Source organism: Leucoraja erinacea, chromosome 6 (assembly GCF_028641065.1).
Source record: "Leucoraja erinacea ecotype New England chromosome 6, Leri_hhj_1, whole genome shotgun sequence".
Lineage (NCBI taxonomy): Eukaryota > Metazoa > Chordata > Chondrichthyes > Rajiformes > Rajidae > Leucoraja > Leucoraja erinaceus.
In genome coordinates, this window is record NC_073382.1 from 51,034,182 (window position 1) to 51,057,451 (window position 23,270).

Sequence of the window (23,270 nt, forward strand, 5' to 3'; positions counted from 1 at the left end):
GAATAGACAATTTAGAGATTTGGAGTACATTTTCTTCTAACTATTTGGCACATTCTGGATGATGGTACTCCCAGATGCTGATCCTTCAGCAAATAATCCAAAGTAGACATTTGTTTTCTCTACAAGATGAAGCTTCAAAAATATTTGTTTTTGTTCATGTAATTTAATATTAAACAGCATCTAGTTTTTTGAAAAGCCATTTAATTCATTTATATTTAATAGGCATTAAGTTCTGAATTGGCCCATGCACGGGATGAGACGAAGAAGACTGTGAATGATGTCATCCATGCTGAGAATGTTAAGGCAGGTCGTGACAAATACAAGACCCTTCGACAGATACGGCAAGGCAACACAAAACAGCGCATTGATGAGTTTGAAGCTATGTGAGAGTGCAGTTACTTTATAATGTTCTTTAAAACAGCTGAACCACTACCAGAGGAACAAGTGGCATTCTAGAACTATAGCATTAATATGCCTTGCCAAAGTATTGTATCTATTAGACCCGTGGGAGTTGGATGTACATTTTTTTAAGGTAGTTGGTAACTGCCCTTCATGCATTTTGCAGCACAACAATTAACTGCTCTTAACTGGAGTTATTCAGAAAATACTGTTGCTTTTGTTGAACAGGCATGTTTAATTTCAGTAAAATGCATGTGTGAAGTTGGCTTATCAACTGTAGCTTTTCTTAAAGTTGTATAAAGTTAGTATAACTATTTAGCATTTGAGCAATCAGCCTTAAATGGCAAAGCCTGCACAATTCAGGTCTAAATTTCAGTGACCGAAATGTAATATCACCTGCTTACAGTAAAGTATCAAACTGAATATCTTTAAGGTTGGTGTTTCATGTCTTATCATCATAGATGGTTTTCTTTGCCTACCTGTTCACAAAGACTTAAATGATAATAGACTAGCTAGAAACTATTCCATCAAGACGGCAAAGGCTTTGTTTACATAGATCAAATTTCACAGCATCTATTTGTGAACAATTCTCAATGTTGAGCCTTTCTGGCGGGGGAGCATATGAAAACATCAGTCCCAAGATGGGGACAGTATACTACCTCAATTATACACATGATGAATGGCCAGTTAAACACCCTCTCAATATGTGTAAACATGTATACAAGGTACCATTTGTTTTGTAATTGCATATTTGGTAGTTATTATCCAAAAAATCTGAAATGTTGGTAAGGCCACAACATATTGAGTGGCCTAATCAGTACATTATATATACATAAACAAAAAAACTGGAGAAACTTAGCGGGTGAGGCAGCATCTATGGAGTGAAGGAATAGGCGACGTTTCGGGTCGAGACCTTCAACTTTTTTGTCTACCTTCGATTTTTCCAGCCAGCATCTGCAGTTCTTTCTTAAACATTATATATACATAAATTGGCATGGAGGTTTTTGTATTAATTCAATAATTCTGTGGTACCCAGGAGGCTTTCTCCTCAAATATGTATGTGCACACATTTCAGGTGAATGATATTTAGGAGATGAGATAACTTGCATGATAAACCCTGTAATGGGTAAATTACATCAGGACATTGAATGGTATTTTGACCTTTGGTCTCAAACTTTCCACATTTCCTGAATAATCAAATTCACTGCAATAAACTGCATAGTGATTTGGTGCCCTTGTTTCCTCTGTGATTGGTTCAGCTAAATTCTTGTTGGTATTATGCATCATAAATCAGCATTCAATATCTGTAATGATGGTTTATTTAAATTGTCATTTATAGTTGAGCATTTAACATGCCTGATAGGCTAAAAATAATGGGCAATTCTGTTGCGCACTTTGTGGCTATAATTGCAGGTAACGTTCAGATTTGCATCATGAGTAAACATCTAGTTTTTTGTAATTGCAGATTTTATTTTGAGGGACAAAAGGCAATTTTTGATTGGATCGTGAATGTTGTGCATGTGCTTAAAATATTGCTTTTTGAGAAGTATTTCTACTTGCAGTGTAATACATACTTTAGTGCAAGTTTCTATGCATTAAAACAGTATGAGCATTAGTATTTTTATACTGAGCAAGAGGTTTGCTAGAGCAAGTTGAAATACTGAGCTTCCAGTGGATTTTTCTTGAAATGTGCGCACTAACATTGATGTATCAGTATATTGGTATCATTGTTGGATAATACGAGTTGAATTTTCAGTTTAATTAAGCTAAAAATTTGTTTACAATGTTCTATTTATAATATTGTGCAACTCTTTGATCATAAAATAAAAGATTTCCAATGTATAGTGACTTAAAGGCTAAAATTGCTCTCACTAGCAATATAAAATACCAGTTGATATAAAATGTGTTTGTTTGTTCTAAAAGCAACTTTACAAATGCTTTTCCCTGGCATTGTGTACTGTGTTGTACAACTGAGCATAATTATTTTGAACAACATTCATTGGTTAACAATAAAATTGTAAAATCAGGTTTTGTTCCTGTATTTCTATATCTTAACAATTGTACAGGTTCAGAGATGAAAAGATTCGGAGTAAGTCAATAATCCTTGCTGTGGTGTCACTTTTGACACAGTAAAGGAAATATGCAGGAGGGATGCAAATGACCTTGAAACGCAAATGTGATTTGGACCTTGATTGCCTCTGGGTATGGTGGAAACATAATGAAACGGGGAGAGCACATAGATTTTATACAGTTAAATGGAAAGAGCAGAGAATTGGAGTTGAATAGAAATCTGCAAGAGCTGGTGTGGACTTAATGGCTTGAATTCTTTCCCCGATGCCTTGATAATTCTATACCTACAAAATTGATTTGTTGGGATGTAGCTGTAAATTATAATCAAGATCATTGGGCACAGCACTCAGTCCACTGTACAATCATCTAGTTAATTTATTATAATGATTCTTTTTAAACATTTTGGAGCAATAAATGCAATTTGATCCTATTGGCACAATTTAAAGGGAGGCATACTAGCTTGAATATCTGCCCACTAAACTCCCCTAATAAATCAAGATTCATTGCGTCAGTTCAAATTCACTCTAGTAAAACACCTCTTGCCCAATGCCCCTTTCATTACTCTAAAGGGCCTGTCCCACTTGGGCGTTATTTACACGTCATTTACGTGTCATGATGCGTGGTGAGACGTGGTGGCGTAGGCAGTGACGCGTGGTAGCGCGGCAGGATTTTGGGATTCTCAAAATCCTCGTGCGCCACCTGCATGACGCGCAAATGACGCCCAAGTGGGACAGGCCTTTAAAGATCCCCTGAAGTACTTTGAACTGATATAGGGAGCACCATAGACTTTCAAACAGCAAACTAATTATAATCTAATCTTTTTTTGATGTTGGTTAAAGGATAATTGCCTTAGTGTCAAGTTACAATTACAGATGTTAAAAGGGTTCCATATATACTTGAACGTTTGCTTTATGAAGGATGATATGCTTTAACTGAAACCTGTCCCAGTATCAACTCTTGTGTCCAATTCTTAATTCTGAGTTCTGGGTTCGTTCCATCGCTTAAACTTAGTACTGAACCATTGCATTATTTCTTTATTTCAAGATGCATACATTTAAGCAGGAACTTAAGAAATGTTGAGCATGTGCTCATTCTGGAGCAGAGATACATGAGAAAAAGTGATCTTAAAAATTGAAGGGAGTAGGGAAATTAACATGATGAGCAATTTTGTAGAATTCATTTATTGCATAAAAACAAATCTGCATAAATTATTAAAAGTCATGCATTTGCATGCGAGTAGTTTTGTCTGGATTACATTATATTTTAACAATGCACAAAGCACAACGTAGTACATTTGCAGTGTCCAACTCAAAGCAAGTAAGTAGTTCAAGTTAATTTATTAAGTCTAAAGTTTAATAATTAGAAATTCAAAATTTGTTTTGCAGAAAGGCTTCTTTGCTCAACTTCTAGATTGTAAAAATTTAGAAACTAAAAAAAACGCAATAGCCAAGCATTTGCATGCATAATGCAAACATGCTAGATCAAATAGTATGTCTTTCATTTGTTTTTGAGATTATAACCTTAATATGAGGCCAAGCAAAAGGTGTTTGACTACATGATTTGTGGAACATGATTTCTCATAATTCATTAATGGCTGTTTGCAAATGTTGGATTTGTCCTACCATTCCACTTTATCAAATTACGTCCCTTCATTAGCACTTTCCAAATTCAACTTCCAGCCTATCTATTACCTTACATGTAGTCCCCATGGCAGTGGAGATGTAGCAGTGAATAGTTGCTACAAATAAAAATGTAATATCTATTTTCAGAAATGTTGATTTGGTCTGGGCATGAAATGACTCTGAATCAACTCTCCACCCCGTCCCCTCTTTCCCCACTATTCGCCTTTAATTGGTAGTCAGTGGTGCTAAGAGTTTATATTGGTGTCAGCCCCAACTTGTTTCCCTGGAGGATGAGTTGAACCCAAGGCCTTGGCTGACACCTGTACCAACCTTTAAGTCTTAAATCCAGTCCTAATGTTGCTGTAAATTCCAAAGTTTTATCTTCAAATAAATTTGCATATCCCCAAGTTTTATTTTTTATTTAATCAACACATGTCATTGAAGTCATTAATCCATCATTATGATTGCAGCACACATCACAACTGAGGAAGATGTTTGGTTAGTACTGGAGACACTGCAAGCTGTGGTCAATAAACACCAGATGGCGTAACCTCATGCATTCTGAATCGTAGCTAGGGACTTCAACAGATAATTCGAAGTGACTTCGAAACTACTACCAGCACGTTTCTGCAGCACGAGGATCAAATGCTCTGTACCACTCCTGCTCCATTAAAGATGCTTATTGCTCCATCCCTCATTCAGTATTTGGAAAATCAGACCACTTGGCTGTGCTAATATTTATTACATATAAACAATGACTTGGCAAATGACCCTAAGGGAGATGCACAGTTGTTATCCATTTCATACGGATTTTTTTTTAAATGTTAATCCATAACCAGAAGCTTTGTTTGAACCAGGAGGTCCAGATCTTAAGGAATTCACTGCTACTATCATGCGTTCAGTTCATTGACAGGTATCAAATGTACCCTTTTACAGAATCAAACATCTATGAATGGACCTAATTCTGAAAGTAACCTAAACCTAGTTTGATCTGCTTTGCTATATTCTGGGGAACATCAACGGAGGCTCTATTTTCACTTTAAAATGTCGAAAAATGAGTGCCAATGAATTATTAAAATTGAGTACTTAATTAGTCTGACATCTGACAAAAGGGTGTCAGATAAGGAAAGGAGAAGTTAAAATGTAGCCAAAGGGGAAGATATCGGTGGAGGGGGACCGAAAACGGAAAGAGGGTGAGATAAATGGGAAATAATGGACGGGGATGGGGAAAAAAAAGTACAGAGGAGTGAAAGAACAGTATGAATGGGTTGATGTGAGGAATGTTAATGCACCAGAGTGGGTGGGGCAGAGCAGAGAGAGGGATTACTTGAAATAGGAGAATTCAATGTTCATACTGTTGCGATGTAACCTAACCAAACGTAATATGACATGTTCTTCCAGTTAGCATGTGACCTCGCTGTGGCATTGGAGCAGGCCAAGAACAAAGGTTGATTGCGGGAAGAGTTAGAATGATCGCCAACTGGGTGGGACAACAAGCTTTGGCGGACAGAGAGCAAGTGTTTGGTGAAATAGGCGCTGAGCCTATTCTTGGTCTCACTAATGTAAAGGAAGCCATATTGGGAGCATTACAATAGATGATGTTGGAAGTTGTGCACATGAACCATGGAAGGGAGGTTGGAATCCCTGGATGAATGTGGGTGAGGGAATGTAAGGGCAGTGCTACTTATATTGTATCGGGGAAAGTGCAAACCAAGGAATTTTGGAGTAGTCTCTAAGGATAGCAGAAAGGGATGGGCAAATATGACTGGTGGTTGTCTCATGTTGAGAATGATGCGTTAGGTGCAAAGGCTGGTGGTGTTAAAGGTGAGGATCAGGGGAACTATCCTTCTTGCATCTGGGGGGAGGAAAAACAAGGTCAGAACTGCGGGACACAGAGAGCCGTGTGAGGGCTCCACCCTCAACAGCAGGGGAAAAACTGAAGGACATATCGGATGTACTAGAGTGGAAGGCCTTGCCTTAGGATCGGATGCAGTGGAAATTGAGAGTAATGGATGGTTCCCTCGCAAATAGCAGGTGGGAGGTGGTATAGTCCCTCCTCAGTATATTCTTCTATCTGAGCCCCTTGTTGCCCTTTTAACCCATCTCTTTCCCCTGCTCCCTCCCTCTGGCTTTACATTTCACTCCTTTTATCTGAAATTCCTTTTCACCTCCTCCAATCATCAGTCAATCACTCCCTCATCTGTATCCACCTGTCATTTGCCAGGGTTTGCCCCATCCCCACATCTTTTTAACTTTCTCTTCCTTACCCCAATCAGTCTGAAGGGTCGCAACCTGAAATATCGTCTGTCCAATCCCTACAAACATGCTGCGTGGCCTGCTGAGTTCCTCCAGCACTTTTCTTGCCCAAAATTCCAGCATCTGCACTTTGTTATGTTTCTGAATTAACTATCTTGATTAATTTAACAAGCCAAGCCAATACCAGTCCCACATTTGCTAATTAGTAAGATCCAGTTTGGATGTTATCAGCAACTCTATGTACTTCCAGCTGTCCAAGGCAAAGTGCAGTTAATATGAGGATTCAAATACTGCACAGATTTATGATGAATGCTTTTAGAAATCATACTGACTGGGATCATCTAGCCACTTTTTTTCAAATTTTTACTAGGGTGACTAAATAGAATGCTAAAGGAATGCATTTTTTTAACTGACTGCTCTGAGGGTAAACACTGTTAAATGGTATCGTCTTGTATATTATCTTGAAGCAGCATTTGGTTCTGTAGTATTTTGCAATCCTTGTATAAGAGGTTCACATAAAGCCATTTATCAGACCTGTGACAATGTCATATCTCATTATGCAATAAGACAACCATTCACAGGTAATGGAAACTGACCCAGTATATTCAATGATTATTCAAACTATTAAGTGTGGCTCGGGGCCCGAACGGCGCTCCCGTGAGGGGCTGTGAAACTCCCGGAGGGCGGTCTGGCGAGGGGCTGAGACTCTCCCGTGAGGGGCTGTGGCGCTCCTGTCGGGGCGGCCCATCCCGAGGGTAGAACGGCACTCACGTGAGAACGGCTCGGGGCTGGAACGGTGCGGTGGCTGGGACGGCGTTCTGGCGGCTATGACCTGAGTCCTGGGTTCAGCCGTGGGCCAGCACAGAAGCTTCGACCACCCCGGGCCGCGGTGTTTGAGCCGGCCCGTTTGAGGGGTTCGGTGAGCCGCGGGACTGTTTGTGCCATCGCCCGGTGGGGAATCGCCTCAGCGCAGAGGGAGAAGAGGAGGGAAGAGACTGCAGCCCTAAGATTTTTGCCTCCACCACAGTGAGGAGGTGCTTGGAGGATACACTGTGGTGGATGTTAATTTGTGTTTAGTGTTGTTTATCATTGTATGATTGTATGTATGACTGCAGGCACGAAATTTCGCTCAGACAGTAAGGTCTGAATGACAATAAAGGAATTCAATTCAATTCAAGATTTCCCCCTTATCCTTAGACTGTGACCCCTTGTTCTGGACTTCCCCAACATCGGGAACAATCTTCCTGCATCTAGCCTGTTAAACCCCTTAAGAATTTCGTAAGTTTCTATAAGATCCCTCCTCAATCTTCTAAATTCTAGCGAATACACATCAATACTGTGGATAGAGAACTGGCTGGCAGACAGGAAGCAAAGAGTAGGAGTAAACGGGTCCTTTTCACAGTGGCAGTGACTAGTGGGGTACCGCAAGGTTCAGTGCTGGGACCCAAGCTATTTACAATATATATTAATGATTTGGACGAGGGAATTAAGAGTCCCAGTATTGTGTAATTATATAATTGCACACATTTAATGTAATTTAAAACAGAAAAATTGGCAGGCCATTTAATTTTCAATAAGCAAAACAAAAAAATCATAAGAATTGGCAGCACAGTGGTTCAGCGGTAGAGTTGCTGCCTTACAGAGCCAGAGACCCAGGTTTGATCCTGGCTAACGGGTGCTGTCTGTATAAGAGGTTGTACGTTCTCTCTGTGATCAAGTTGGTTTTCTCCGAGTGCTCTGATTTCCTCCCACACTCCAAAGATGCACAGGTTTGTAGGGAAATTGGTTTCAGTAAAATTGTAAATTGTACCTAATGTGTAGGATAGTGCTAGTGTATGGGGCGATTGCTGCTTGGCATGGACGTGGGGGGGGGGGGGGGGGGGGGGGGGGGGGGGGGGGGGGGGGGGAAGGTCCTATTAATGTGCTGTATCTCTAAATCTAAAGAATGTACAGGGACTAGGGAATTATCCTACTTTACTACTTTTCTAATGTTTAGCTGAGGGCTAGATAATGGAAATATGGTCATGTACTGACTCTAACAGCTTAAACATTGATGTGAGAATTAACCAACGATACAGTTTATAGATCTCAAAGCGATGAATGTGGCCAAAGATTTCAGAATTATACATCAGAACAATGAGAACAATTGCTCTCATGGGGGATTGTAGCAAAGTTAATAACTTTGAGCTTAAAGTTGTGAAAGTTTTCAAAACATTTGCACAAATCAAATCACAAAATGGTGAATCACGATTTTGTCTACTTTCTAAGAGGCAGCAAATCATTAACAACATAATTTCCATATCCTGTGTGTGCAAGTTCACCCATTAAAATACACATTACTTTTCAAATGTTTAAGACGACTAAACTATACACCGATGAACAAACAATATGCAAGCCTTAATCAGGCTATCATAGTAACTCAGGACAAGAGTTAAGTAACTTAGGGCTAGCGTTAAATAAAAGGTTGGTGATAACAGGAGATAGCCATAGAGGGAGTACAGAGAAGGTTCACAAGACTGATTCCTGGGATGTCAGGACTTTCATATGAAGAAATACTGGATAGACTTGGCTTGTACTCGCTAGAATTTAAAAGATTGAGGGGGGATCTTATAGAAACTTACAAAATTCTTAAGGGGTTTGACAGGCTAGATGCAGGAAGATTGTTCCCGATGTTGGGGAAGTCCAAAACCAGGGTTCACAGTTTAAGGATAAGGGGGAATTCTTTTAGGACCGAGAAGAGAAAAATTTTTTTCACACAGAGAGTGGTGAATCTCTGGAATTCTATGCCACAGAATGTAGTTGAGGCCAGTTCATTGGCTATATTTAAGAGGGAGTTAGATGTGGCCCTTGTGGCTAAAGGGATCAGGGGGTATGGAGGGAAGGCAGGTACAGGATACTGAGTTGGATGATCAGCCATGATCATATTGAATGGCAGTGCAGGCTCGAAGGGCCGAATGGCCTACTCCTGCACCTAATTTCTATGTTTCTATAAGATTTGGACAGTGCTCAGAGTACATAGGGTTTTGATTGAATTCTATATATTATTATAGTCTAATGGCAAATATTCCAAGCAAATGCTTGGAGACAAGATTCATAAATAGGCAATATTTTAAACCACATAAGTAAAACTGATACATCATATACTTACAACTTTACAATTATTAATAGTACATTCAGCTTGCATATTAGATATAACCTATAACGTTACACAATTTCACAAAATGAGCTGCCGATAAAAGTCAGATTTGCACATCTATTTGAATCAAACATTTATGTATTATGTGATTAAGAAACCAGTGTGCAAATGCCATAGAAAATATCAAAGTAATTATCAAGAATTTTAATATACATTCAGCCTTCCCATTCAAACCATTACTGTTACCAAAGCAAGGTTAATTTTGTACTTTGTATCACATGCATTTAGGAATCACAAAACAAATGCATAGAGGTTTCTTATGAATTTCCTATTTCTGCCTACCATTATCATATGCCTATGGTAAAATTACACTAGCAATTTTTCTTGGAAACCAAATCTTATAGGCAATTATGGATTAGTTTGATATGCAATATTAACAAATACAAGATCAAAACTTCCATGGAAAAAAAGATGTCTTACATTCACATTCATTAACGCAACGTAATTTGACTAGATTTTTAAACAATCGGACAAATTTATCATTCAAGTTTGAGATCTATTAACACGTTAATCTATTTAAACATTAGCTGCAATAGAACAACAAAACTGGCATGGCAATTACAGTAAAATTTTAATTGTTTTTACCTACAGTAACGTGCAATAATGTCAGCTGCACTACACAAGCTGTTCAACAAACTCAAACATATTTAATTTTCAAATGCACAGATCACATATTTGAAATAGTGTTTGTATTTTACTTTTATTATAAACTCAATTTTTAGTTTAAATTTCAAAATAATATAAAACAATACAATTAAATATTACTGATGCATCTCTAAACACTGATAAATTAATTGGCACCAGATGATAAGGCACCGAATGGAAAACAAAATAATCATATTTCAAAATTCTAATATTGATACAGATACACTGTGAAAAATTCTTATAAACTTTTCAATAGATACACTAGATTTTATAGTACCATTACAAACTTGGAGTTTTACAATAGTACTGGAATGCGTGCAATTCGAAAATCAACAGCATTGTACTGTAGATGAGGAAAATAACATTAACTATTATTGTATACAATGATTTGTTATGGATATGTGCTGAACATGGTTCAGAGTATCTTTTATGGCTATAAGCATAATGCCCTGTTAAAAAGCATTCATACCCAAATCTACTTAATGTCACACATAGTGCCACACAAGTAGTGAAAAGTTTATTCTATTAGGTGTGTTGGACGTGGTTTCAGGATCCATTTTACCATGTTCCCTGAAATTTGGTAATTTATTTGTTTGATCAACTTTTACATACTGTAATATTAAATATCTATTAAAAATGAAAGTTTCATTTGTTTTTGATTAGGCTGCAAGATTGTATACTGCATGGAATGAAATACACAATCCATTTTGAGTATGATGGATGAAAGCAAAAAAGAGAGGTGTAATTTGGTCAACTATCCAATAGTGAAAGAGTATCAATAAGTCTGAAAAAACCTTCACCTAAATCAGAAATTTGGTATTGCACAGAACTGAGTGGCTTCCAACAAATAAAATGCTAATGTTTATTTTTGATATGAAATTCACTCTTACAAGTATCAATATTATGGTAGAGTTTGTTCATTTATATATTTAAATATTTCCCCCCCCGTATATTTTGCATGTATTCATTTACTTATTGGATAAAATTGATGCTTAGACATTAATGTTTGCTGAAAATAAACTAAAATTTATGGTTATCCCCCTGATTACAATTATTTAACGACTGAGAATCCACTAGAGGTGTACAACGATTGAATCTTTACCATTGGTTAAAAGTACGTATGCTCTGGATCCTTTACAAAATTTGCAGCCTGACCAAAAAGAGATGAGATTCAGATCTGCTCAAATTAAAACATGGAAACTACATGTGCAAAATGAAACTGCAAAAATAAATATCAAATGTGAAATTTGAATTACAATTTTTTTTTTTTACAGCACTGAACACACCTGTTAAATGTCTGCAAATAGAAACAGAAAAAACCCAAATATAGGATTTTGCTGTTTTATTTTCATTATCTTCTAATTTGGACTTTTCCTAATCAGTGAATGTAGTTTAAATAATTTTGTAAACCAATGATTAATTTCAAGGATCTGGTAAAATGCCGCCCAAATGGTGCCTAATGACATTTACACAATTTTGTGTATTTACGATGTCACTAAATTTGAAACTATTGCAGATTTCATATTTTATAAAAGATACAATTTGCATCAACAATGAAAGGTCATTTCTGGTTATTTTGGATTTTGCTTGAAGCTGTAATACACTCAATAGAATTGACAGCTGAAATCTCTTGCAGGATGTCCACAACACTGCAGCAAAAATCCATTAAAAATAGCAGAAACAACTTTTACTGAAACTAAACAGATAATCTGTTTGTTTCCACTTAAAAAAACGTGACAAGACAAATCAGGCCTTCTCATAATACCACAGCCCGAGTGTATTAATTAAAAAAGGTGTACAATATATTTTAAAATGTTTAATCTAAATTTAAAAAGGTTGCTTTTTATTGCTGCATCAAAAATTAGCATTGTACTATGTACATCCTCAAATAATAAAAAAAAATCAGCATTTCTGTCTAGCTATTAATGGTCAAAGATATTCTGAAGCAATTAGCAGTACTTCAAGAACCTGCATTAATATATCTTTTCATCAATAATTTGTTAAATGCTGAAGGAAAAGTGCCAAAAGCTACTAAATTATTATTTTTTAGGAAAAAGGGTCAGGTTTCCTACGAATACTGCTATGTAGGATGGTGATAATAAATGCTGTCACCAGTAACTGTATATTTATAAGGTGCTTTTACATACACATAATGTTTCCTATAGAAAACCGCAACTTTAAATAATGCTAGATCTAAAAGGTAGTAGCAAAAACACAAACTATTCCCTTTTGAACAGGGCATATGCCATTTCCCTTCATAGAGGCTGCCTGACTTGTTGAGTTCCTCCAGCAGTTTGTTTTTTGCTCAAGATTCCAGCATCTGGAGATGCTTGTGACTCCATGCTATTTTATCTCCATCTTTTGAATAATCTCACAATGTAAGCTATTTCTGCATTTTAAGTGAAAGATAAAAACACCAAATAATGCATTCAATAACCCAGTTTTGACTTTTCTGCTAGAATAGCTGCAGCAAGTTGCTGGGCATCAATCACGTGAGGATTTCTTTTCATTACTACCCGCACAAGATCAGCTGGGAAAATGTTACACAGGTTTGTGTAGACCTTGTCACGAGCATCCTGAAATCTTTGTGAATTTGGATGCTCTGTGGGTAGACCACTCCATGGCATCCTCCAGGTCTGTTCTCTTTTCTCAGGTAGACTTTGGAATGTAAACTGATCATAACATGGCTGCGTGGAATTATTCGGCAATGAATATCCTTGTGCATAGTTATAAGCATCCATACCATAACCAAGCCTATTCCAATTGGCAAATGTTTCATGACCTACATAAGGTTTTCTTTGTCTCAATGACTGATTTTCATACACATGTGAGTCTGGGAATCTTTCTACACTTGTAGTTCCTACTGTCAATCCCATAGAAATATTCTGTGGGAGATGGGCATTGTGAGATACTGCATGGCATTCACTAGGACAATTGGAGTGAGCTCCAATTATAGTGTGTGGTAAATGCGATGTCATGCAAGGGATCGAACCTTTGTGCAATGACTTTTGTTCTTCTCGACTATAAGTCTGAATTCTTGTTAAAGTATCATGGTATCCATGATGAAGGGTCTGTTGTCGTTTATGAAACTGGTGACATTTGAGGTTTTCCTCAAGCATTATAACTGGAGAGCTTCGATAGGCTTGCTCATTATACCCAACATATGAATCAGTACCAGAACTAACACTACCTTCACTGCTACATTCAGAACCTACCTGGTTCTGTCTATATTCTTTGTCGACAGAAAACGGGTCAGGGCTGTGTCTACCAGGTAAACTAATATTAGGATAAGGAGTCATCACAGAGTAATATCCTCCATCAACAGGAGAGTTACACTTTGGGCGCTGGTTATTATGTGAAATATGTGTTCCATGGGGACAATCTACCAGAATTGGAGGGTACTGTACTGGCATTCCTTGTTCTTGTGTCACAAAGTGCATGCCAGAACTTGATATAGCAGTACCTGGGGCTATTGCATTTGAAGAATCTGGTGCACTAACACGAGAGGGCACAGACCTAATTTCCAATCTGCTTTTATTGCTAAGTTTCTCTTCAACTGCATTATAAAGAGGGGTTTGAATACTTGGATCGGATTGTCTTTTTGGAGCTGTACATTTGACATCAAATGTACCCTCAGCTTTGTTGTTAGATGGAACACTGTTGCTCTTCACCAATCCTTCATTTGTTTTCATTATTGAATTCTTAGCACTCGCTCGTAGTTCATCTGCCACAGAACGCTGAGGCTGTGTACCTCTTTCTGGGTGATAGTACTTACATTTATGACCGTAAGTGCACTTCTTTCCTGTTGAAAATAGAAGAGTAGGTTTGAAACAACAGTTGTAGAACCAAGATTCTGTAGATGTTAAAACAAATCCCAAAATGTATTACAGAATACCATACTTGAATAAAAAATATTAAAGATTTTAAAAGGTTCATTCAAACAAGCTTAGAAGTACTTGCACTTCAATCCTCTCATTGATATCTAGCGGAAAGTGGCCAAAAAAACAAGAAATAACTAAATCTAAGTGGCATAGTAAGTCATGACAGTGAATCTTCCATTTATATTAATTATCTGATCAAGGATTAGATAGCTAGTTAATCACACTGTAGAACAGTAGAGTTTTATACATTCTGTAATAATGTCCATTAATGCCCTAACTGAAAAAAAAAAACAATTTTCAGGATCTTTAGGTTGCCCTAAAGAAGGTGGTGGTGGGGGGAGGGGTTAACCATCTTCTTCAATTGCTGCACTCCTGGTGAACAAATTCCCACAATCTGTTGGGTAGGGAAGCCCAGGACTTAGATGAAGAACTGGTGCTGAGTTTTCAAATCAGGATGGTGTGATTTTTGAAGGAGAACCTACAGGTGATGGTGCTCTCATTCACCTGCTGCTTCTTCTTCTTCTTCAGATTCAATTTTAATTGTCATTGTCAGTGTACAGTACAGAGACAACGAAATGCATTTAGCATCTCCTTTGAAGAGCGACATAGCAAACGATTTTGAATTAAAAAAATAAATAATAAGTGTCCGTGGGGGGGGGGTGATTGGCAGTCACCGAGGTACGTTGTTTAGTAGATTGACAGCGGCCGGAAAGAAGCTGTTCCTCGACCTGCTGGTTCGGCAACAGAGAGACCTGTAGCGCCTCCCGGATGGTAGGAGGGTAAAGAGTCCATGGTTGGGGTGAGAGCAGTCCTTGGCGATGCTGAGCGCCCTCCGCAGACAGCGCTTGCTTTGGACAGACTCAATGGAGGGGAGCGTGGAACCGGTGATGCGTTGGGCAATTTTCACCACCCTCTGCAATGCCTTCCGGTCGGAGACAGAGCAGTTGCCATACCATACTGTGATGCAGTTGGTAAGGATGCTCTCGATGGTGCAGCGGTAGAAGTTCACCAGGATCTGAGGAGACAGATGGACCTTCTTCAGTCTTCTCAGGAAGAAGAGACGCTGATGAGCCTTCTTGATCAGAGTAGAGGTATTGTGGGTCCAAGAGAGGTCATCGGAGATGTTGACTCCCAGGAACCTGAAGCTAGAAACACGTTCCACCTCCGTCCCGTTAATGTGGATGGGGGTGTGCGTGCCGCCTCTGGACTTCCTGAAGTCTACAATGAGCTCCTTGGTCTTCTTGGAGTTAAGGGCCAGGTTGTTGTCAGCGCACCATGCTGCTAAGTGCTGGACCTCCTCCTCCCTGTAGGCCAGCTCATCGTTGTTGCTGATGAGGCCAATCACCGTTGTATCATCTGCATACTTGATGATGGTGTTAGTACCATGTACAGGTGTGCAGTCATAGGTGAAGAGGGAGTAGAGGAGGGGGCTCAGCACACAGCCCTGAGGGACGCCGGTGTTCAGGGTGAGGGTTGAAGAGGTGTGCTTGTCTAACCTCACAGACTGGGGTCTGTTGGTTAGAAAGTCCAGTATCCAGTTGCAGAGGGAGGGGTCGATGCCCAGGTTACCGAGTTTGGTGATCAGTTTTGATGGAATAATGGTGTTGAATGCTGAGCTGTAATCGATGAACAGCATTCTTACATAAGTGTCTCTGTTGTCAAGGTGGGAGAGGGCGGAGTGAAGTGCCGTTGAGATGGCATCCTCCGTACTCCTGTTCTTGCGATAGGCAAACTGATAGGGATCCAGTGTGGGGGATCTTCTTCTAAGCTCAACCACTATCACAGCGCTGACTTATGTCTTGTAGTTGGTAGAAAAGCCTGAGGGTGCTGGGAGGGAGTCAGAGCTCCCGTGGAGTTTGAAGAAACAGCAGCAAAGAGAGGCAGGGAAAAGCACTGATTGGCTCTAGCCCAAGTGGGAGGAGAGTTAGAAGTGAGTGAGAGGGGGAAAACAGTTTAAAAAGAGAGGCATAGCATAGGCAGACTTAACTCAGCTCCAGTGGATTTTGAAGAAACAGCAGCAAAGAGAAGCAGGAAAAAGCATTGATTGGCCCTAGCCCGAGTGGGAAGAGTGTTAGAAGTGAGTCAGAGGAGGAAAACAGTTTAAAACTGAGGAATTTGGTTTGTAAATTGGTAAATTAGGCAATTTATCAGTCAATATAAGCAGGACAGCTCTTAGGGAGCGGCAGTGATGGAAATGCCTTGTGAAGGAAGTGAGAGTCTTCGGCGAGGAGGCTAAGGGGAGAAGGCTACGCATAAAGCTCGAGAGGATGGAGCGTGGTGAACACATGTCGGGGCAGATGAGACAATGTGAAGCTTGCAGAATGTGGGAGCCCAGGGATACAGATGGAACCTCTGGCTGCTACAACTGTGGCAAGTGCGTCCAGCTTCATCTCCTAAAGGACCGTGCTGGTGCGCTGGAGAAGCAGCTGGATGACCTCAGGGCCATCCGGGAAAACGAGTTTCCTGGACAGGACCTACAGTGAGGTAGTTACGCCGAGGATACGGGAAGAACCAAGGTGTGTGACGGAAACGGGGTGGAAATCGTGGAATGCAGAAGACTCAGGTGGCTGTGCCTAATGAAAACAGGTACGCCCTCTTGGAAACTGTCCAGGGAGACGATGTTTCCAGTCCGAGCGGCGGACACGTCGGTGGCTCCAATCCTGGAGATGGGACTCGACCGGCGAGACCAACGTCGGGCAGAGCCCTAGTGGTGGGTGACTCCATTGTCCGAGGAGCGGACAGGAGATTCTGTGGCGGCAGACGAGATGCGAGGATGGTCTGTTGCCTCCCTGGTGCCAGGGTTCAGGATGTCACGAGCCGAATTCCAAACATCCTCGAGAGAGAAGGTGAACAGCCGGCAGTAGTTGTGCACGTAGGCACAAACGACTACGGGAAGAAGAGGAAGGAGGTTCTCCAACGTGACTTCAGAGAGTTGGGAAGAAGACTGAAATGCCGGACTTCTAGGGTGGTTATCTCTGGATTGCTTCCAGTACCTTGTGCTAGTGAGGACAGGAACAGGGAGATGGGGGATCTGAATGAGGGGCTACAGCAGGGAGCAAGGATTTAGATTTATAGACCTCTGGGATCTCTTCTGGGGTTGGGGCGACCTGTACAAAAGGACCGACATTCTGGCAGGCAGGTTTGCTAGGGCTACATGTGTGGGTTTAAACTAAATAGTGGGGGGGGGAGGGATTGACAAATTGGGAATATAAAGATGGAGTTGAAGGGGAAGTGGCTGCAGGAAAAATTACAAAAGATTCTCGAATTAAATGGAAGGAAAGCTAGAGAATGGACAACAGAGTAAGGTCAGGGCCAATTGCGAGCGGTTCAAGGGGGGAAGTGAATACGGAGGTCAAAGTGCTGTATATGAATGCACAAAGTATAAGGAATAAAGCGCTTGAAGCTCAGTTAGAAACTGGCAAGTATGATGTTGTGGGAATTACTGAGACATGGCTGCAAGCGGGCCAGGGCTGGGAACTGAATATTCAAGGGTATATCTCCTATCGAAAAGAAAGACAGGTGGGCAGAGGGGGTGGGGTTGCCCTGTTGGCGAGGAATGAAATTCAGTCCCTTGCAAGGGGCGACATTGAAACGGGAGATGTGGAGTCCATATGGATAGAACTAAGGAATTGTAAGGGTAAAAAGCCCCGAATGGGACTAATCTACAGGCCCCAAACAGTAGCCTGGATATAGGGCGTAAGTTGAATCAGGAGTTAAAATTGGCATGTGGTAAAAGTAATGCTGTGGTTGTTATTGGAGATTTCAACATGCAGGTAGACTGGGAAAATCGGGTTGGTACTGGATCCCAAGAAAGGGACTTTGTAGAATGCCTTCGTGATGGATTCTTAGAACAGCTTGTATTGGAGCCTACCAGGGAGAAGGCAATTCTGGATTTAGTGTATTGTAATGAACCGGATTTGATAATGGACCTTGATGTTCTTGAGCCATTAGGAAACAGTGACCATAACATGGTCAGGTTTAGTCTACAATTGGAGAGGGAGAAGAGTAGATCGGAGGTGTCAGTGTTGCAGTTGAATAAAGGGGACTATGGAGTCATGAGGGAGGAGCTGGCCAAAGTTGACTGGAAAGATACACTAGCACGGAAGACAGTGGAACAAAAATGGCAGGTGTTTCTAGGAATAATACAGAAGGTGCAGGATCAGTTCATTCCTAGGAGGAAGAAAGATTCCAAGGGGAGAAAGGGACGACCATGGCTAAGAAGGGACGTCAGGGACAGTATAAAAATTAAAGCGAAGAAGTACAACGTAGCAAAGAGGAGCGGGAAGCAAGAGGATTGGGTAATGTTTAAAGAACAACAGAAGCTAACTAAAAATACATGTTCCCGATGTTGGGGGAGTCCAGAACCAGGGGCCACAGTTTAAGAATAAGGAGTAAGTCATTTAGAACAGAGACGAGGAAACGCTTTTTCTCACAGAGTGGTGAGTCTGTGGAATTCTCTGCCTCAGAGAGCGGTGGAGGCAGGTTCTCTGGATGCTTTCATTAGAGAGCTAGATAGGGCTCTTAAAAATAGCGGAGTCAGGGGATATGGGGAGAAGGCAGGAACGGGGTACTGATTGGGGATGATCAGCCTTGATCACATTGAATGGCGGTGCTGGCATTCAATAGCAAGAATCTCCTTCCTCAAATTAGGGAACCAAAACGGGACACAATACTCCAGGTGTGGTCTCACTAGGGCTATGTACAACTGCAGAAGGAATGGAGCTTCCATCACTTGGCTGATGATTGAAAGTGGATTGATTGGGCATTAATTAGCAAGAGTCTTGCTTTTTGTGAGCAGCGTATACCTGGGTAATTTTTCACTTTTTCAGGTAGGTGCCACCATACCTGCACTGAAAACCTTGGCCAGATGTGCAGTTAGCTCTGGAGTTTGGATCTTCAGTACGACAGGTCAGATGTTGGCTGATCCAATTGACAAAGCAGCTTTCAGTGCTCTCATCTCTTCCTTAATATAACATGCAGTGGATTTAATTAGCTGAGCGTTGATATTGTAATGGTGAGACAGATGGATTATCCATTCAGCAACTTCTGGCTCAACACAGATGTTTACACTTAAGGCTCTGCATTAGTTCTCATGTATAGGCCCTACATTCATTTTTGGAGCTTCCTTCTCCATTTAGCAGTTTAATTGTCCATCACCGTTCAAAAGTAGACTGCTGAGCCTCAAATGCTATCCATGTCATAAATGAGAAAGACATGTACTGACGTTAAATTACCATATTGAAAGTTTAAAATAATGAACAGCTAAGAACAAGAAAAGCCATTGATATGTATGCAATGAAGTTACAACTACACATTGATCAAAATAATTATTTGACACAAGAACACAAATAGTCAGTGTTAAATGGCTAATTAGCTAATAGCAAAAGCTAATTGTGACTGGGAGAGCTTGCATCACCACTGCTCAGCAAGAGAGAGTTTGTACCACGTGAGATCGTGGCCTGGTTTTAATCCTGGAATACCTTGACATTTTTGGACAAAAGCACCAGGTAAATGCAATTATCTGTGAACCCAAAGTGGTCAAAGTATTTTACAGTCAGTTAATGTGATAATTTGTTGTCAGTGAAATAACAGCAGAAAGATGATTTTTGAAAATATTGATCTTAAACATTAACTCAGTTTCTTTATCCATAGATGCTGCTTAACCAGCCGATTCCAGCCTTTCAATCATTATTTCATATTTCCACAACTGGAGATTTTTGGTGGTGTGATAATGTTACACAAGGTACATGGGAAAGTTTACTTATGTGTGTTCAAAATACTAAAGTGAGATGTTTTACTTTCACTTGAGAGATCTGGTGTGATTTTGGAATAAAGTCTCATCTGAAATACACGTCCTCAGTAATGCACTGAAAGTAAGACTTGAACCCTCTCCCCAACTGAGACACAGTTTATACAGTATGTAGTTTATTGTCAGAAAACTTTTGATGAAAATACTAAATATTAAAAAACAAGTCACTTGAATTTTTGTGTTGTTGAACTTGTATTGTGAACGAATGACATCTCTCTGCTTGGCAACGTCAATTAAATGTTTTGATGGTGCTGAAACTGAAGTACAAACAAGGATTATACTTTTCAAACTGTAATTACCATATGGACAAGGCTGCTTCTTATGTTCTGGTACAACAGGTCGTCTTCTCAGAAAGTTATCCAAGCTAGGTCCATGGCGACCCAGAGGATCATCTGGTGGCATGAATCTGAAATTAAACAAAAGTAGATTATGATGTACAGTATAACTATTAATTGATGTTACACTACAAATATTCATTAAATGTTTTGGACAATTTATGTAGTAAAATCTAAACACTCACTTGTCATTAACAAAAGAATACATAAGTAATCTCTCATCAATGAACTTTTTCCATTCTGGTTTTTCATTCTGCAAATCCCTGTAGTTATCATTTGATACAATTATGCCATCTGATTCATAAGCCAATTTCACAATGAAGCGATCGTCATAACAAACTACTCTTCGCCCTTGCACACGACGAGATGGCGTGAAGACAAGGATTTTATCCTTTTCCAACTTGCGTAGGATTTCTTGATCTGTGAAAAGAAAATAATTTATGTTTAATTGTTCCACCATTTTCCAGATTTTTGAGCATTTTCTAATTTTAAGGTACACTTTCTAATTTTAATTGTCATGAACTTTGACATCCCAGGTTTGAGTTAATAGAGTTCAATATTAATTCAAGCATTATACGGGTGGCATGTTGATGCAGCAGTTAGTGCAGTTGGCTCTGTTTCAGGGATCTCTGATGCAGTGTGGAGTATGCATTTTCTAGATTTCTGCCAAGTGGTCTGGTCTCCAAAAAATTCCAGATGTGCTGGTATGTTAATTGGTCACTAAATTACCTCCAGTGCAAATTTCTTGATAATGTGGCAAAAGGTGTGAAAATGAGAATTGATGGTTATATGAGGCAGAACAGGTTGTAGGGAAAAGGGGATTGATGGGATTGTTTTACTGGGAGTCCAGAACAAGGGGTCACAGTTTAAGGATAAGGGGGAAATCTTTTAGGATCGAGATGAGGAAAACATTTTTCACACAGAGTGGTGAATCTCTGGAATTCTCTGCCACAGAAGGTAGTTGAGGCCAGTTGTCATTGGCTATATTTAAGAGGGAGTTAGATGTGGCCCTTGTGGTTAAAGGGATCAGGGGGTATGGAGAGAAGGCAGGTACAGGATACTGATTGATGGATGATCAGCCATGATCATATTGAATGGAGGTGCAGGCTCGAAGGGCTGAATGGCCTACACCTGCACCTATTTTCTATGTTTCTATCATGGACCCAATTAACTGAAAATTCTCCGTATTCTGATGAGTAATTAATCCAGTGTTTATTTTTTAGAGGAAATAGCTGGAAGAGACAATAGGAACTTTAGTGAATAAACAATTTTCATCTGTATTTACTGTGAAGGATATGTTCAGGGAAGAAACTAGTGATATCCTGAAGCATATTAGCATTACAAAAATAGTAATGGCACACATAAAGGTGGATACCAAGGATATTGTTGGAACCAGAGCAGGGGAATGATGGAGCCTTGGCATAAATTTGTGTATCATCGTTAGCCACAGGTGAGGTAACAGAAGACAGAAAAACAGCTAATGCTTATTTAAGAAGGTTGAAAAAAATTACATCAGAGCTGGAAATGCAAAGTACTGATGGTCAATGGAGCTTTATTCCTGAGAGCTCATGTTTCACAATTTGATTGAGCTGTTTAAGGAGAAGTCCATGGAACAGGTGAAAACACTCAAGTACTAAAACATGACAGACAAATATTTATATTGTGAATTTATGACTCGTGTGGCTAGAGGAGCATGCTAGGAGACTTCAGGTTTGCCGTATTCACAACCATCATGAAGAAAGGAATCAAGTTGAATGAGGAGCCAGTTGTCAATCATAGGGACATTAAGCAAAACAAAGAATCCTTCATAACCGATTTTTCCTAGTGGCCAAAGAGCTCCTCCCAGAGTCGTGATTGAATTCTGCTAAACCAGAGGCACAAATAACATGACCTCCCTCATGTGGCAAACCCATGAAAAATGTAGGGAGTAAACTATCATACATTGCATTATTTGAACTCACAAAAGCCATTGATGCCAATAGAGGATTGTGGAGGTTGAATAATGCCCAATCTGTGGATAGGTAGAAGTAAATTAATGTTTTTCAGATCCAAGAACATTCTCTGAATAGGACATCAGGCAGACTGTGTCCAGCAGAGACATGAAAACAAAAAATAACACCAGGGCAGGGATATGGGCAGTTGCAGAAGATTAGTTGAATGACTAGTTTTAAAACTCTTAACCTTGTTTTTAAAGCTCTGTCTCACCCTGTACCACACACTACTCCCAATCCATAATGATCTTGCCCCTTCTCTATCAGTAATAGCCATGAGCCTTCATGTCACCATGCCTGACCTGTTCACTATTGGCAAGTTTAATTGGTTTGCAACTGGCAAGCATGATTCAATTTTTAAGGGTCATGATCTGGATTTTCTTTCCTGAACCTCTTCAGGTGTTTTCTTCCTTAAAATACTCCTTACAATTTTCATTAAACCTTTGGCCATCAATTTCAAAATCTCTAAAGTTCAGTGTTAAATTTAATTTGATATGTTCAGCTCAAATGTCATAGCCATAGCATAGAAGGAGACTCTATGGCCCATCGCCCACGCCAATCTAGTTGGTATACTGGGCTAGTCCTTTCAAAATATCGTAATTATATCCGATTATATAACTAACCCTCGCAGCTCATTCCAGATATGGACTATCATGAGTTAAAAAAATACACCTCAAATCTCTCTCCTTTCATTCTCTTGAGATGATTTTCATTGTTAAAAGCACAATATTTATCAACTTTATCATATACCTTTAGTTAGGCATTTGATAAAGTCTCCCATAGTAGGCTGATCCAGAAGATTAAGATCCAGAAGGTTAAGATCCAGAAGTGAACGACATAATGGTAAAGTGCCTGCCTAACAGAGCCAAAGACCTGGGTTCGATCCTGACTATGGGTGCTGTCTGTACGGAATTTGTACATTCTCCCTGTGACTGCGAGGGCTTTCTCTGAGTGCTCCGATTTCCTCCCACATTCCAAAGAAGTGTAGGTTTCTAGGTTAATTGGCTTCTGTAACTTGCCCTAGTGTGGAGGATGCAACAATGGTATAACACAGAACCAGTGTACA

General features: G+C 39.8%; 2 protein-coding genes across 5 annotated transcripts in view; one reads left to right on the forward strand and one right to left on the reverse strand.

Moving 5' to 3' along the window:
* Positions 1-2,425, forward strand: part of LOC129698120 (radixin) — a 78,381-nt gene extending 75,956 nt beyond the window's left edge. For all 4 annotated transcript variants that reach the window (XM_055637006.1, XM_055637007.1, XM_055637005.1 and 1 more), the window contains one exon: positions 223-2,425. In XM_055637006.1, the coding sequence (XP_055492981.1) occupies positions 223-387 (165 nt within the window). In that variant the 3' untranslated portion in view covers positions 388-2,425. The remainder of the gene's footprint in view (positions 1-222) is intronic.
* Positions 2,426-9,664: 7,239 nt separating this feature from the next.
* Positions 9,665-23,270, reverse strand: part of LOC129698121 (probable ribonuclease ZC3H12C) — a 59,268-nt gene continuing 45,662 nt past the window's right edge. The window contains exons 4-6 of the mRNA XM_055637009.1: positions 20,399-20,633; positions 20,178-20,284; positions 9,665-13,990 (exon numbers count right to left, since the gene is read on the reverse strand). Coding sequence (XP_055492984.1) covers positions 12,618-13,990; positions 20,178-20,284; positions 20,399-20,633 — 1,715 coding nt within the window. The 3' untranslated portion in view covers positions 9,665-12,617. The remainder of the gene's footprint in view (positions 13,991-20,177; positions 20,285-20,398; positions 20,634-23,270) is intronic.